At 37.3% G+C, this 13,984-nt stretch overlaps 1 protein-coding gene across 5 annotated transcripts in view; it reads left to right on the top strand.

Moving 5' to 3' along the window:
- NOL4L (nucleolar protein 4 like) overlaps nt 1–13,984 on the top strand; it is a 188,479-nt gene that overhangs the window by 148,446 nt on the left and 26,049 nt on the right. For all 5 annotated transcript variants that reach the window (XM_015282617.4, XM_015282618.4, XM_015282616.4 and 2 more), the window contains one exon: nt 3,825–3,938. In XM_015282617.4, the coding sequence (XP_015138103.2) occupies nt 3,825–3,938 (114 nt within the window). The remainder of the gene's footprint in view (nt 1–3,824; nt 3,939–13,984) is intronic.

Raw genomic sequence — 13,984 nt, 5'->3', positions numbered from 1 at the left:
CATACTGCTCCTAGTGGTTTAGGCTGAAGTAGTCCCTCTGTCATATCTGCATTTGGTAGATTTATACCAGGAATGTACATTTGAAACAGCGGTTTGTTAGATTCCATATAGAAACAAAGGAATTGTGTGAATCAGCACTCAGCTCTGCAGAAGGGAGCCTGACAGCCTAAAAAAAGCTGGCTTGTCTGAGATCTGCCAGCTTTCTTCTGCAGAATTGAATTACATTGCTTTTGTCACATTTCCCTATGTCTTGTGTCTCACCCTCAGACAGGGAGGTTGAAAATGGGCAGTTCCACAGAGATTGGGATGTTTGGGCATCATACTGAGAGGATTTTATAGCTGTAATCATGACAGGGATAAAAAATAATCAGAAGTACTGAAGAGGAAGTTAAGCTAAGGCAGAAGGGGCCTCTGAGCTTAGAAGATGCGGCAATAACTTCAGTTTATTTAGAAATTAGAAAAAATATGTACAGGAAGAAAGATTATTTCAAAGTGATTTTTCCCTCTTAGTCGAGGCTTTTCAAAATTGATCTTTTTGACGTTTCACAGATATGGCATTTCATGGAACAGAAAATCTTTTTAACAGCTCTACTATTGGTGACCGTCACCTTCTCAATCAGTGCCAGACCAGGGCTCTGGCTGAGTTGAGTTGATAGAGCCCAAACCTTAATCAGACTATTTTTCTGCTGTGCTTTGTTACAGTATTTTACTGCTTGAGTGCTTCAGTCGTGCATTCATTATGTTCTCCCTAAGGTTTATTCTAGATAGTTCTTGACATGAGCATATCAACAGCTGGCTGCAGTGATGTGTGAGAAATTATGGGTTAACAGATATTTCAAGAGGAAGATACTCCATTACCTGGAGATTTCCTCATTTTTCCAGGTATTAACTTTTGAGCGCAGTGAATATACCCAGCTACAGTAATTTTTAGAGAAAAACACGTGACTGCTTGATTATAATGGTGACTCATTATCTTTTAATTCTAGTAAACCTATCCCATAAATAATCTGGGGAGCTTGAATTCATTTTGCTTTTTGGACAGAATGTTACTTTTTTATTTCTTACATCACATTCTAAATATCTGTTGATGTTTATGTAGCTTTATAGCTCTGAGCTTTAAGTATAGCTGGAGGGATGAGCCAGGTGTTTACACACCATTTTTCAGGAACCCACTGCTAGAGGAGCACACTGAGACTTCCATGCATCTTCAACATACGTAGAAAAGTGTCATGTACAGTGACACGTGGCTGCCAAAAACAGAGAGGGATTTAGTGTGGCTAAATGGTGTAATAATGTATTTAGATCACCACGAGAACATCGCCATTCTAGGGAAGAAAAATAATTATGCTTTCTCAATGAAAATGCTTACTCCCTACTCTGGAGCTCTGAGGAAGAATCTGCATTTGCTGTGATGTTAACCTTTGTAATGACACCAGGGTTTAATATCAGTGTCCTGCATCTCTTAGAATGATTTACTTTCAGTGCATGGGAATGCATTGCTGTGCAAACTGCAAACAAGTTCAGTAGATTTTGTTCCATCAAATAAACCCAAATGTTATATTTTATTGTAGTATTGTTGCCTCTAATTGTCCTTCCGGCACAGCTATTTCAGATGCTAGAGTTTCCTCTTGTATGAGTGTGGAGAATTAAGCCAAGAGCACTAGAGGTGGAAGCCCATAAATCCTTGTCTATTTCTAAAAGCTAGTTCAGCCACTGGTCCCAAACAGACTGAGGTTCTGTGCATTGGAGAAAGTAGAGCATGAGGTAATAAACTGACATTCTGCAGAGCACATTCAAAGTCAGTAAATTGATTTAAATTTTTAATGGTAAAAATGTAGTAGTGGTCTCCTCATAGTTTCTGGAATAGTATGAAAACCATCAAATTGATTGTGTCAATACGATCACAGAAACACAGAGGTTGTACAAAAACTGAACAGTGTACTTCAAAATCTGCTTCTAAAACTCTGTGACATTTCAGAGTAGGTTCATGTTTGTTTGGTTTTTTTTTTAATAAGAAAAAAAAAACGCCCAAGCAAACCACAAGAACCACCCAAGAAAAACCACACATGCAGCCCAGCCCAGTAAAAAACAAAACAACAACTAAGAAACCACAAAAATCCCCCAAACCACATATGGCCTATTTCCCTGTAGCTATAAATTCACACAGTTCTCTTGAATTCAGTGAAGCTTTGAAAATTTGCAGAAGTTCAGAATGAGGTCCAATAAACTGTAATCTCTGGAATACATTTATATTTATGTACATAGGTCACTCCAAAAGTAATGCCTCCTATTTATTTCCATGGAAACAACAACAGATACAAAGAGCACAGTAACAGTATTTGACAAAGCAAATTCTCAACTACAAAAAGCCACTTCTCATCACAGCCACCACCATTAGCCAATTTGTGTGAATGAGCTGATTGAGGCACTCTTTGTTTCACAGTGTGACAGCTCCGCACGGTCATCTCGACTGTGGCTTGTCCTTCACATAACTGTCACTGCTGCTGAAATGCACCACCCACCCCTCACTGTGCTCACACCCACTGTTTGGTCTTCATAAACTTTCAGTGTTGATGATGGTCAATGTGTGCAATTTTTCCCACATGGAGGAATTCAGTGACGCACCTTTGCTTCATACAGACTTCCGTGTCAGACGCCATTCTGTCAGACTGCCCCTCTGCTGCCATCTCTCACATGGCAACAACGTGTAATGGAATATTGGTGGGAAGGTTCAGCCTCTACTGCCATACCACCAACCTCTGCTTTTGACAATGTGGGCAAATATAATAAAATAGAAACCATTACTGTCAGAGTTGCCCTTGTATATGAGAGTAGCTGGGATGCTATCCTAATTTTCTTCATTTTCTTGGTAGTTCAACTATATCTTTATATACTCACAAAGAATATAACTAGTTTTACTGTTAGCCTCATCTCTCAGTTGCTGTGGATGTAATTAGGAAAAATACGTGTAAATGGTCTTATTGATAAAGGGGTAGGGAAGATCATACTGGAATTCATGACTGACAGTGGAGCTAAAACAGATTTTAGCATTATTTTGTGTTTAGGGTTTTAGGGTGTTTTTTTTTTTTTTTTTTTTTTTTTTTTTTTTTTTTTTGTGATTCACTGCACCTTTTACCTAAAGCATGTAAATTCTATGAAATTAGTAGCGCGGGGTTTTGTATGTGAGTAAAGAACTATATCTAGTTAAACCACAAAATACCTACATAGCTGGGAGACTGGCAATATCTAGAAGAAAACAGATTTTTTTAGAAGTCATTTTAATCACACCAGTCATGTTGCAGCAAGGAATGCAAATATTCACATACTACAGATTGAGACTGCTCCGAAATGTTCTGACAATCTGTTCTGTTTTGAGTGATGCCTCAGCCCCATCACTCTGGGTTTTTTGTTTTGTTTTGTTTTGGGTTTTATGACTATAAAAAACCACTACTCGTCTCTGTCACATGCTGTACAGGATAAAAGCCGTTCGGCTTTCTTACCAACAATCAGACGGCCGGAGTGCTGCTGGAACACAGAGAATATGCCACTGTCTGTGCAAAGTACAGCGTAATGAGGCAGACTGAACGCACTGGACAATAGAGCTGTGGGGGGAAAGGGCTTCTCATGGATCTGCCGATCAGCTGCAGCTTTAGCATCTAACTAGTTTCATTTTCATCTTTGCGAGTTCCATTTCCCTGTTTTGTTGGTATAAACTACATTTCAATGAGCAATCTTCCTGCCTAGGTGACTGCATTGTGTGCTTTGATGAGGACGTCGTGGATTATGCTAGAAATAATTTCTGTGTTTCTTTTTTTCTCTCATAGTCACGACCTATTCCCTCACACCTTACTTCAGCAGTTGCAGAGAGTATCCTGGCTTCCGCCTGTGAGAGTGAAAGCAGAAATGCTGCAAAAAGGATGCGGTTGGATAGACAGCAGGTACTGTGTTCTTTGGGGTCTTCCACATCCATATTGATTGATGCACTCAGCTCATTTCAACTGACAGTCGTGCTGAAGCGTGGTGCAGAAGCTGCACCTCTTTAAAGCAATACATGAGCATGCCTTTGTTTATATGTACATGAGATGTGTGAGGGTGCCTAGCACAGTTACGATGTCCAGCTGGATAAAGCTGCGTATTTGCTTCTTAACAGCTGTAGATTTTGAGGACATAGTGTGCGGTCTGCCTGCTAGAGTTATAAGTAACAGAACATGCAGTATGTGTGTTACATAAATATCAGAAACAGTGCTTGCATATGTGAGTCAGACTGCTTACTGTGAACATACTCCCTTTCCAATTTTTGTACGTATTTTTAAGTGCAATGTGAAATTTTGAAAGTTTCTGAAAATACCTATTTACTTAAAGCAGAAAAGTTATTGGAATATACATAAAAAGAAAGCTGTCAAATGATTTGGTGAGTGTTCTAATTTCATATCAACTCTTTTTTTTTTTCATATGCGTTTTTTCAGCTTTTATACTGTGATAGGATTTCACTATTTTTAAATTGCTGAGAATTGCTTGTTTTCCTTCAACATTTAAAATTCAAGCTGATATCTCATTTTAGGCTTTGATTATTTAGTTGTTTCAAGGATACAGTGGGTGTCTAACATTTTTATTGCAAAAACCATTCTAGTCTGTATTTCTCTTCATGACTATCACAAAGTTCAGTCCAAGTAATATCTCTGCTCTTTCTGAAATATGCTTCCATTATGGTAGGTGAACTTTTTTTGTGGAATGCAGTGCTTAAAAGAAGAATTTCCTTTACACAGTCCATTTATTTCCCCCAAGTCCTGCAATAGCTGAATAAAGGATTCTTACTACTATGCTTAGATTATTGATAACTTAAGATTTGAGAGTTGATAGTGATATGTCCTTTTGTTCTTAAATATTTCGTTGTATTTTCATTAATGCAGTATATTTACATTAAGGTTGACAAATCCCATGGAATGACAAAGTAGCGCAATGTTAAGTGCTGCTTACTGCTCATTCAGATTGTGCAGATTTTATATCCTGTCTGTTTTCTCTCATTTGTCAGGAACAACAACAAAAAAAACTACAGAATCAACATGCTTGTCCCAGCTTGAAAAGACTTGTGCAAGCATCAGCTATTTTCACTGCACTATCTAGAGACTAACCTGACCTCAATAATCACAAATAGAGTGGCTCAATTCCTCAGTCCATCCAGAGTGAGGCAGAGTTTTCAAGTGATTTAAATCCCACAGTACTCTCCAAGGAGCCAGAGAGCTGCTGAAATAAGCACATTTTAAACGCTGTAGGCAGAAGTCAGAAAGCTATTAATAGGACATTTCTTTCTTTTATTTGTGGTGTTACTGAAGGATTTGGTACCAGTTTTTATTAAGGGGTGAGCTGTTTCTTTTCTTTCAATTATAGAATTCAATATTCGTAGGACAGCCCCAAACTGATCATCTTACTTCCAAAAGTGATGTTAAAGTAGCTAAATGTTGTGGTTAGGGCTATCGCCAGATACTTGATTTAATAAGTAGCAAATTAGCTCACTTGATGTGGGATGGTGCTATCAAAACTATTCATGAATTTAGGATAAATGTACTGAATTTTTTTTTTCCTGGAAAAAACAACGGTAATGTCTATTGGTAGCTTCATGAAACCTACAGTAAGAAATTTACCCTATGAGGGTAAAGAGTTAGGACAGTCATTAGAGAAGTAGAAAACCTTGGTTCTAGCCCCAGTTCTACTGAAGTGTATTTATTTATTCCAAATACATGACATTAATAAAGTAGATTGAGAGGAAAGTATTCTGGAACATTTCTTAGTGGAATATTTAACACAAAGTACTGTACTCTCACACTGAGATGGGAAGTGAGCCTGTATCTGGAAAAAGTGCTTTACAGATAAAAGGACTCTATTATTCTCTTCTTATTTTTCTTACTTTTTACCTTTTATTTACTTTTAAATTTTATTCACCTTTCTTCCATATATCCAAAATGAAACAATCTTAAACAGAATAAGGTTGAGAAAGCTGAGTTCATCCTACATCTTTTTTTTTTTTAAACTTTTCTGTAGTTTTGAAAACAAAAACAAAAATGAAAGCAAAGTCAATTAAAAAAAACAAACCAAAAACAAAAAAGCCAAACAAAAAGAAACTCATCTTCTTGTTAACATAGTTCTACTTTTCCTTTTTAAATGTATATTTCCAAAGTTAGGCATTAAACAAATTAAGTGGACACAGGCTTTAGTAGAAATTTCTGAGGAGGAAAATGGAAATAAGCTGTAGATAATGGAAATTACCACTTGATAAATTTTATCGGGAGACTTTCTAACAGAGAACAAATACTAGATGGTTCTGGAAAGTAGATCATTAAGAGGACTTGGTAAGAGCACTCCTCCAGCACTTCCCCTCAGATGCGAATGGAACCATTGCATTAAAGATACTTTATGTGCATTGTGCATGCAGCACAGTGAAACTTTTTTTTCTCCAGAGGGGTCAGTCTGCCTCAGAGTTAGATGTAATTTGAATCCCATCACCATCTTCTCAGAAGATACAAACATGCATATGCATTTTATAGGTAGTTTTCTAAAATATTTTTTTCAGAATATGGCACATGTACTTCTGTAGATACAGTTGTAGAACCTTTAGAGTTGGAAGGGACCTTTAAAGGTCACCTAGTCCAACTCCTCTGCAATGAACAGGGACACCTACAGCTACACCAGGTTGCTCAGAGCCCCATCCAGCCTGACCTTGAGTGTCTCCAGGCATTCACCACCTCTCTGGGCAACATGTGCCAGTGCCTCACCACCCTTTCTGTAAAAAGTGTCTTCTTTATATTCAATCCAAATCTCCCCTCTTCTAGTTTGAAACCATTTCCCTTTGTCCTATCATGATGAGCCCTGCTAAAGAGTCTTTCCTCTTTCTTCTTATAGCCCCTCTTCAGATACCAAAAAAATATATGGAAATATATAATATATAGATAGAAAACAATGAATATGCATGTAGGTATTTACAAGGAAACTTAGTAATTTGACCAGTCAAATCTGTAAGCAAACCAGAATGAAAATTGGAAGGTCCTAGCCACTCTTCCTGGTGTGCTCATTCTCGTGTTCTCACACTTCCCCATTCTCTCTCCCTGACTCCAGCTATACAGAAAATGTCTCTGTATTTATGTTGATGGGAAGTGCTTGCCTCAGGTGTTTTGCCTCTGTCTTGCAGAGTCTGTGCAGTGAATGGTACGTGTTTTGAAACGTTGCAATATCACCACTGAATAGAGCCACCTTCACTACTGGTACATAGGGTTGGTATCAGTCCTCTGTCACATTCTTTGCGTCATTCAAATAACTCAAAGACACCTTGCCACTGCGGGAGTGATTGGAGCTATCGTGTAATGAACACAAGTCTGATAACCAGTCCTGAACTTGAGATGAAATTTCAGCAGTTTTCTGAACTCTTTCTTTGCTCTTTCCTCTCCTCTGTTTTACCCCCTTTCTCTGACACAACAAGCTCTTAGCAGGAAGCTCTGAGCATGTTGCATATAAGTCCCTACTGTAAGTCTGTGCTTTAGTAAAATAACACAACTTTCCAAACTAAAATATGGCTTTGCCTAGAGCACTAGTGGCTTGATAAAAAAAATATGTCAGTTTTTGCTCAGGAAAAATAACGAGCTTAAAAGCTAAAGCAGTGGAAAGTTTTAAGGGAGAAAAATTTCTGTCGGCAAAATTCCTAGTTTAAAAATAGGTTAATGCAAGCTGGTTGTTGTTTATTTTTTTTCATGACCATCTATTTCCTAATTGGAAACAAACTAATTTTATCTGTAAGGAAACTAGAACCTTTCAAAGTGTCACGCTGAAGACATTGTCACTTTCTGAGACTTCTCTGTAAGGAATATAAATGTGTTTATTATGTCATGGGAATTTGGAAGATAGTGCTTTGGCTGTCTGTTTGTGTTAGGTGTTTCTCAAGTACTCTCTTTAGCTTCAGTGCACTTCCATTATCTTGAGCTCAAGCTCCATTTGTTGGCTTATAATCTAAGTGCTGAGAAGTCACTTATTGGAAATGTTACCTGATTGAAAAATTCTGTTCTCCCACTTTTTATTTCTGACTAGTATTTAAAATAATTTATTCCACTGCACAAGTTTTGTAGATTTACCTATTTAAATTATATAGGCTTACTGATACTACTGCCCAAGAGTGGAATGCCCACGCTCACTGGCCTGGGTTTGTTGATCTTTCAATCATGCAGATGAGAAACTGGATGCAAAAATAATGAAGAGCTTTTGCGTTGCTCTGCAGGTCATCTTTGTAGAGTCCAGATTCTAAAACAGGATAATTCCAGTTTTGAATTTTGTGGGCATTTTCTTCAGAGTTGACCAAAATGTGGAAACAATAATTAGATCATCCTCTTATTACATGCTTCAAGTCAGTGACAGAAGAGATATTATCTGAATCCTTATGGTTTGTTTTGCTTCAGAGTGATGTCTTGGGATGCTTCCCTGGACTAATCCTTCAAGATCCTCATTAAAACTCTAGCAATATTCAGTATGAACCAGTTACTATGAATTGAACCTTAAGGACTAATATCAACAAGGGAGTCTTGCAAAGCATTAAACAGAGCTGAGGTGCACCCCTTTTATATTCATTGATTACATACTGTGAACAGGATGACTTCTTTTATTGTGTCCCTTGCTTTGCAAAACCAAATAGTCTTGGTTGGGCAAAAGGAGGGTGGTTAAATAAATCGAAAATCTGTAAAAGACATCCGGCCATTGCTGTCTTGGGCAGCAAATGGAGGCTGGGTGCCTCTTCTGTGAGTGGCTTCTACAGGAACCTCAGCTCTGTGGCTCTGTTTGTTGTCAGTCACAGAAACTGAAATATTGCTTTAGGAGCCTAACTGCTGTCGGTCTCAGCTTCTTCAGGAAAGTTACTTTTGTGGTGTAGTTTTCATGAAACCTCATCTTAAGACAGTCTCGAGCAGAGCTGGACTGAGTTATTTGTGGAAAGAGGAGGTGGATTAATGTTGTTACCATCCTTTCTGAAATCAAAAAGACCAAGGAAATATTTTCAAGGAAAGATCTAAAGAAAAATAGTAGTTTATGAATGTTAATATGTGCATATTGAGTTGCCATCCCTGGATGTGTTTAAAAACCATTTGGATGTGGTGCTCAGGAACGTGATTTAGCGGAGGGTTGTTAGAGTTAGGGTAGTATGGCTAGGTTGCGGTTGGACTTAATGATCTTTAAGTTCTTTTCCAACCTGAGCAATTATATGATTCTGTGTTGGAGCACCTGCTCCTTTCATTTTTCTAGCTGAAATCTTTGTTTGGAAAAGCAAATAAAGTAATACTACCAAATAATAATAATAATAATAATAATAATAATAATAATAATAATAATAATAAAAAGCCTTCACATATATTTGGACACAAATGTTATTTTTTTACAACAACTGCCTTATGTTTCATTGTTTTCTTCCGTAGATACAATATTTCGCATGTTCTCATGTTGCAAAATTTATGAATGAACATTTTCCTTATAATTGAAGTAAAGTTTTGGACATCAAGACAACATATGAGCATCTAGGAAGGAGAATAAATAGCAGAAAGTAGAAGAACTGAATTACAGAATATTATGTCTCTGGACATAGATAGCCAGATCATTTAAAAAAAATTGAGATAGCTTCAGCAGCATCGTGGTGATTGGTATTGCATAGGAATCTATCTGGACCCTTAAGAATTCATTATTATGTTTGTAGGTAGAATGTAGTCGCATATGACTGCGAAGCCAGTGGATGGATTCTCTCTCAATTCAATTCATGTTATTCTAGCAGTTTGACCTCCATTTCAGTGAGTAGTGTTATGGAAATGCTACCTTAGCATGCAGAAGTTTTTGAGTAGGCAAAAGAGTGAGATACATACACTTCTTTCATCCTTATGCCCTAAGTAATAGAATGTGCGATGTAGGATTCTTTTGTAGTTACATAGCAAATGACAAGTTGAAATAAAAGAGAGGTTAAACTCAGAGGAAAATGAAAGTTACCTTACATATCTCCCATCCTAACAAAAGCATTTCTCAGCCAAAACTTGATCTTTTAAATTAGAAGACTCTCTACAGAGTGCTTCACAGTCAGTATTTTATGGAATATACATGTTAAGAAAAAGAATTCTTCATTATCATTTTTAAAAATCTGAATTTAAGGAGTACAGTTTAATTTCATTCCAGAGACTAGCTGAAATCAACAACAGTCACACAATTTTACAGCCTGACCAAGGTGATGGCCTCATACCTTCACTGCACATAGAAATCTGGATAATACTTTTCTTGTAAAACACGTAATTGGTTTTGTTTGATTTAATTTAGCTATTCGTTATCACTACCTACAAGGCAAATGAGAGGTAATAAAATGAGACTATTAGGGTATGTGTACATCTTCATGTGCACATGGGAGACAATTTCCCTTCCACTGAACAAACCAATTATATGCAGACTTTCTTTAATTCTTCACATCAGATCGTATTTGGAGATAGCTGTAAGACAACTTTGCAGTTACAACATTACTTTATCTCTCCTTTCATTATTTCATTCTCTATTCGAAATGCCAGAAAAGTATCCTCAACGTAATATTAAAAGTTTTTTCTTAGTTCTTACGTTAAAAAATATAATATAAAATTAGAAGAAGATTAAGATTAATATGTGGATGATAGTCAGAGGTCCATGGAAGTCATCAGTTTAATTATAAAAGCTAAACTCAGTAAAAGAGTCTTTGATTATTTGAGTTTTTCAAGTTGATAAGAATAAGTCACTCTGGTGCACTATGATGCTATGAAGTAGTTCTTTATGATGTAGCTGGTAACAGATGATAAACACTGAATTCATTCTTTTTTCTTTTTCAAGAGGGCAGCTATGATATTTTTTTTTCTCCATGCTGTCATTTGTAGTCAGGCAAATGAAATATCAATAATCATCATGATGGAGTGGAGATAATACCCAGCCCCCAAGGATGAGAAAATTTAATGACCCCAGGTTTACAGTGAAATGTAAATGATTATAAATTTGCAGACAGGCACTGTAGACATATTCTTATGCCCTATTCAAGGCTAGGGGACAAAGAGAAGGGAAATCTAAACTTTTCCATGCATATGAATAGAGGGTTAAGAATACTGCAACATTCCCTAATTTTTACAATATTGTTTTTACTGTTGGAGGAGTAGGAGTAGGTTGCTGTTAGGTTTCTGACAAAGCGATTAGGGCCCAGACACACATGCTGGAAGCTGACCTGACATTTGCCTCTGGATAGTTGTCATAGCAGCAACCTGAATAGAGCAGCTTGATAAAAGTGCCAGTTGCAGACTGAGTACAGGTTCTGTGTAAATGCAATACATCTGAATATTAATAAATGCACACATACATGGAAATCACCAATATTGTAGTTCCTTCCATTTACATCTAATTCCTAAATGTTCGTTTTTAAAGAAATAGAGGCTTGTAAGGAGGTGTGAATGATATACTTCCATACAATATCTGTTGTTGTTTCTCTGTCTGTAACAAGGGGGTTGACCTAAAGAAAGACTCTTCGAGTATGGTTTATTAACAAAACCCAAAAAACGTAAATGCCTAGCTGTTATAGCCTATTGTAGAAGGAGGTACGTAGACTAGCCTAGAAGGAAGGAAGTTATTGGTGGGCAAATTACAGGTAAATCTAAAACTATTTTGGAAGAAACTAATTGAAAATCTGAATTGCAGGGAGGGCATGGACCTCCATTTCAGGACCACTGTATGTGGTTTTCAGCAACGAGGGAGAAAAGATCTTTAAACCTTCATATTTGAGGACAGAGAATTTGTTTCATCTTTGCCAGTAATTCATAGCTTCTCAATCTTGACAATGAGCAGGTATTTCTTGTATTACAATTCAAACAGTAGGAAAGAAGGAAGGAGGATGTTTGTGTCAGTGTGTGTTTTCCTTCCTGATGAATGGCTACTGCAACTTGAAGAAGGAAGGAAGAGACAAAGAGTGTGGCTCTTAAATGCTCTCTTAGTTCTGTTATTCTGTTATTTATATTGCCTGTTTTCATATCCAGGGCAGATTGGACAATATTAGTTACATAAAAAGGAGTTATGCAGAAATGTCTCCCAATGGAGAGCTGGACAATGCCCTTTGATGCAGAGTTTCTGTGGCAGAAAGTTACAAATACAGCAAGCACAAGGAACTGGTCTTATTTCAGGGAGACTGAGTCCTTGCCACAGCTATTCAGTATGCAGGAAGAGCACACCGGCTCTAATCCTTGTAAGAGGTGGAGGAGGTTACCCTTCCTCTTGGGTTTCATGGAGCCTAATTTTCTCTAGAGGATGGGAAAGGAAAGATGCTTTACTCATGCTGACTAGAAGAGACAACGGTGCAGAGGGACACTGCTGTGTATTTCCATAGAACCTGAGAAGTTTCACCTCAAAGTTATTTTTCCTTCAGAGTGGGAGACTTATGGAGCGTCAGAAAAGAACAAATGGAAACAGACAATTCACTTAATATGAAGCAGCCAAATAGAAACTGGAATCCTAAAAAACACACAAGGCAAAGTCACTTTACTTTGCAGAGTTCAATGCCTCTTACCATATTAATGATAGTTTTATTATCATATTAATGATAGCTTTATTAATGATAGTTGATGGTTATTTTGTGCTCAGCCTCCTCCTTGTGATTTGGTATTTAATAGGGATTTGAGTGATTTCTGTATTTCAATACTTTTCCTATTTTATCTGTGTTCAAAATTGTCACTGAGAAGACTGTACTGTCCTTGGATAAGCACATGCCAGTTTGCATTTCAGGCTTTATACACTTCCATCATTTCCCCACCTAATGATAATTTTACTTCTGAGTTGGGCTATGGTTTGCTTTTGTGATTGCAAATGATATGCTTTAACCACTGAGGCACAAAATGTTATGCAGGCACCATTTAGCTGCATGTGGATTATTGTCAAGAGACCAAATTATGTACCAGTAGTGGGAAACTCAGTTTCCTACCCACAATGCATCAACCATATTGTCAAGGGGAAGAAAATAAGCAGCATGCATTGTAATTTTAAATCCTGCTGCCTTTCAAGTCAGTGGCAAAATTCCTGATTTCAGCAGTGCTGGATGGAGTTGTGCTATTCGCAGATGCAGCTGGAAGGAACTGCTGAGTATCACAGGGCAACCCCCTCCTGCTGCATTCAGCCCAGCCCGTGTTAAATTTGCAACATGTTCTCAAAAGGAATAATGTGCAAGGCATGCAATTGCAAATAATTTCATGCCTTGGATTTACAGTGGGGCCTTAAGGTGAGCAGGTAATTTTTCACCTCAACACAGAGATCATTAAACTAGGAAAAGCTTTATTTTTCCAGGCTCTTTGTGCTGAATTTCAGTCTGCTAACATTTTAAACTCCCAAAGCTGCAATCTTGAATGTGAGGTACAATTGATGCTAATGTCAGTTTTCTGTTCTGGAGGTTGATAAAGCTGAAGGCTCAGGAATGTTTTCTGGACATTAATTTTAAAATAATCTTATCCCCTTCCCTACTCTAGATGGAGTGCAAATGAACAAGGACCAGAATAGTTTCTTCCTGTGTCTTTAATATTTGTCTTCTGTCAAGGAGACAGAAGAGGAAATATGGATATAACTGTTCTCAGGAGCCTCAGGCCCAAAGACATAGGTTTTGGCCTTGTGTTCTTCCCATCCTTATGTTGAAAGCCAGGAATAAGAGATATTTAATGATCCCTCCCTTTCACATGACAAGAAGATATTAAACTTGAATCTCTTTCTAGTCTGTCAGATGTTTCTAGAATAGATAAGTATATAAAAGTCTGATTTTGTCTTTCCTGTGTTTAGCTAAGGGCTTCATTTACAGCATGGAGTGGGGATGTAGTTTCTGGAAGTAAATCCCTGTTGTCATACAGAATTTGAGTCAGTTTAATGAAATGTTTTGGTAGCAAATATCTGACCAACTCTTCTTAGCTGAAACTGTGAGTCAATTTATGATTCCCTGGTATTT

This window comes from Gallus gallus, chromosome 2, assembly GCF_016699485.2.
Source record: "Gallus gallus isolate bGalGal1 chromosome 2, bGalGal1.mat.broiler.GRCg7b, whole genome shotgun sequence".
NCBI lineage: Eukaryota > Metazoa > Chordata > Aves > Galliformes > Phasianidae > Gallus > Gallus gallus.
The sequence above is the reverse complement of the archived record's forward strand: the minus strand, read 5'-3'. Positions and strand labels throughout refer to the sequence as shown.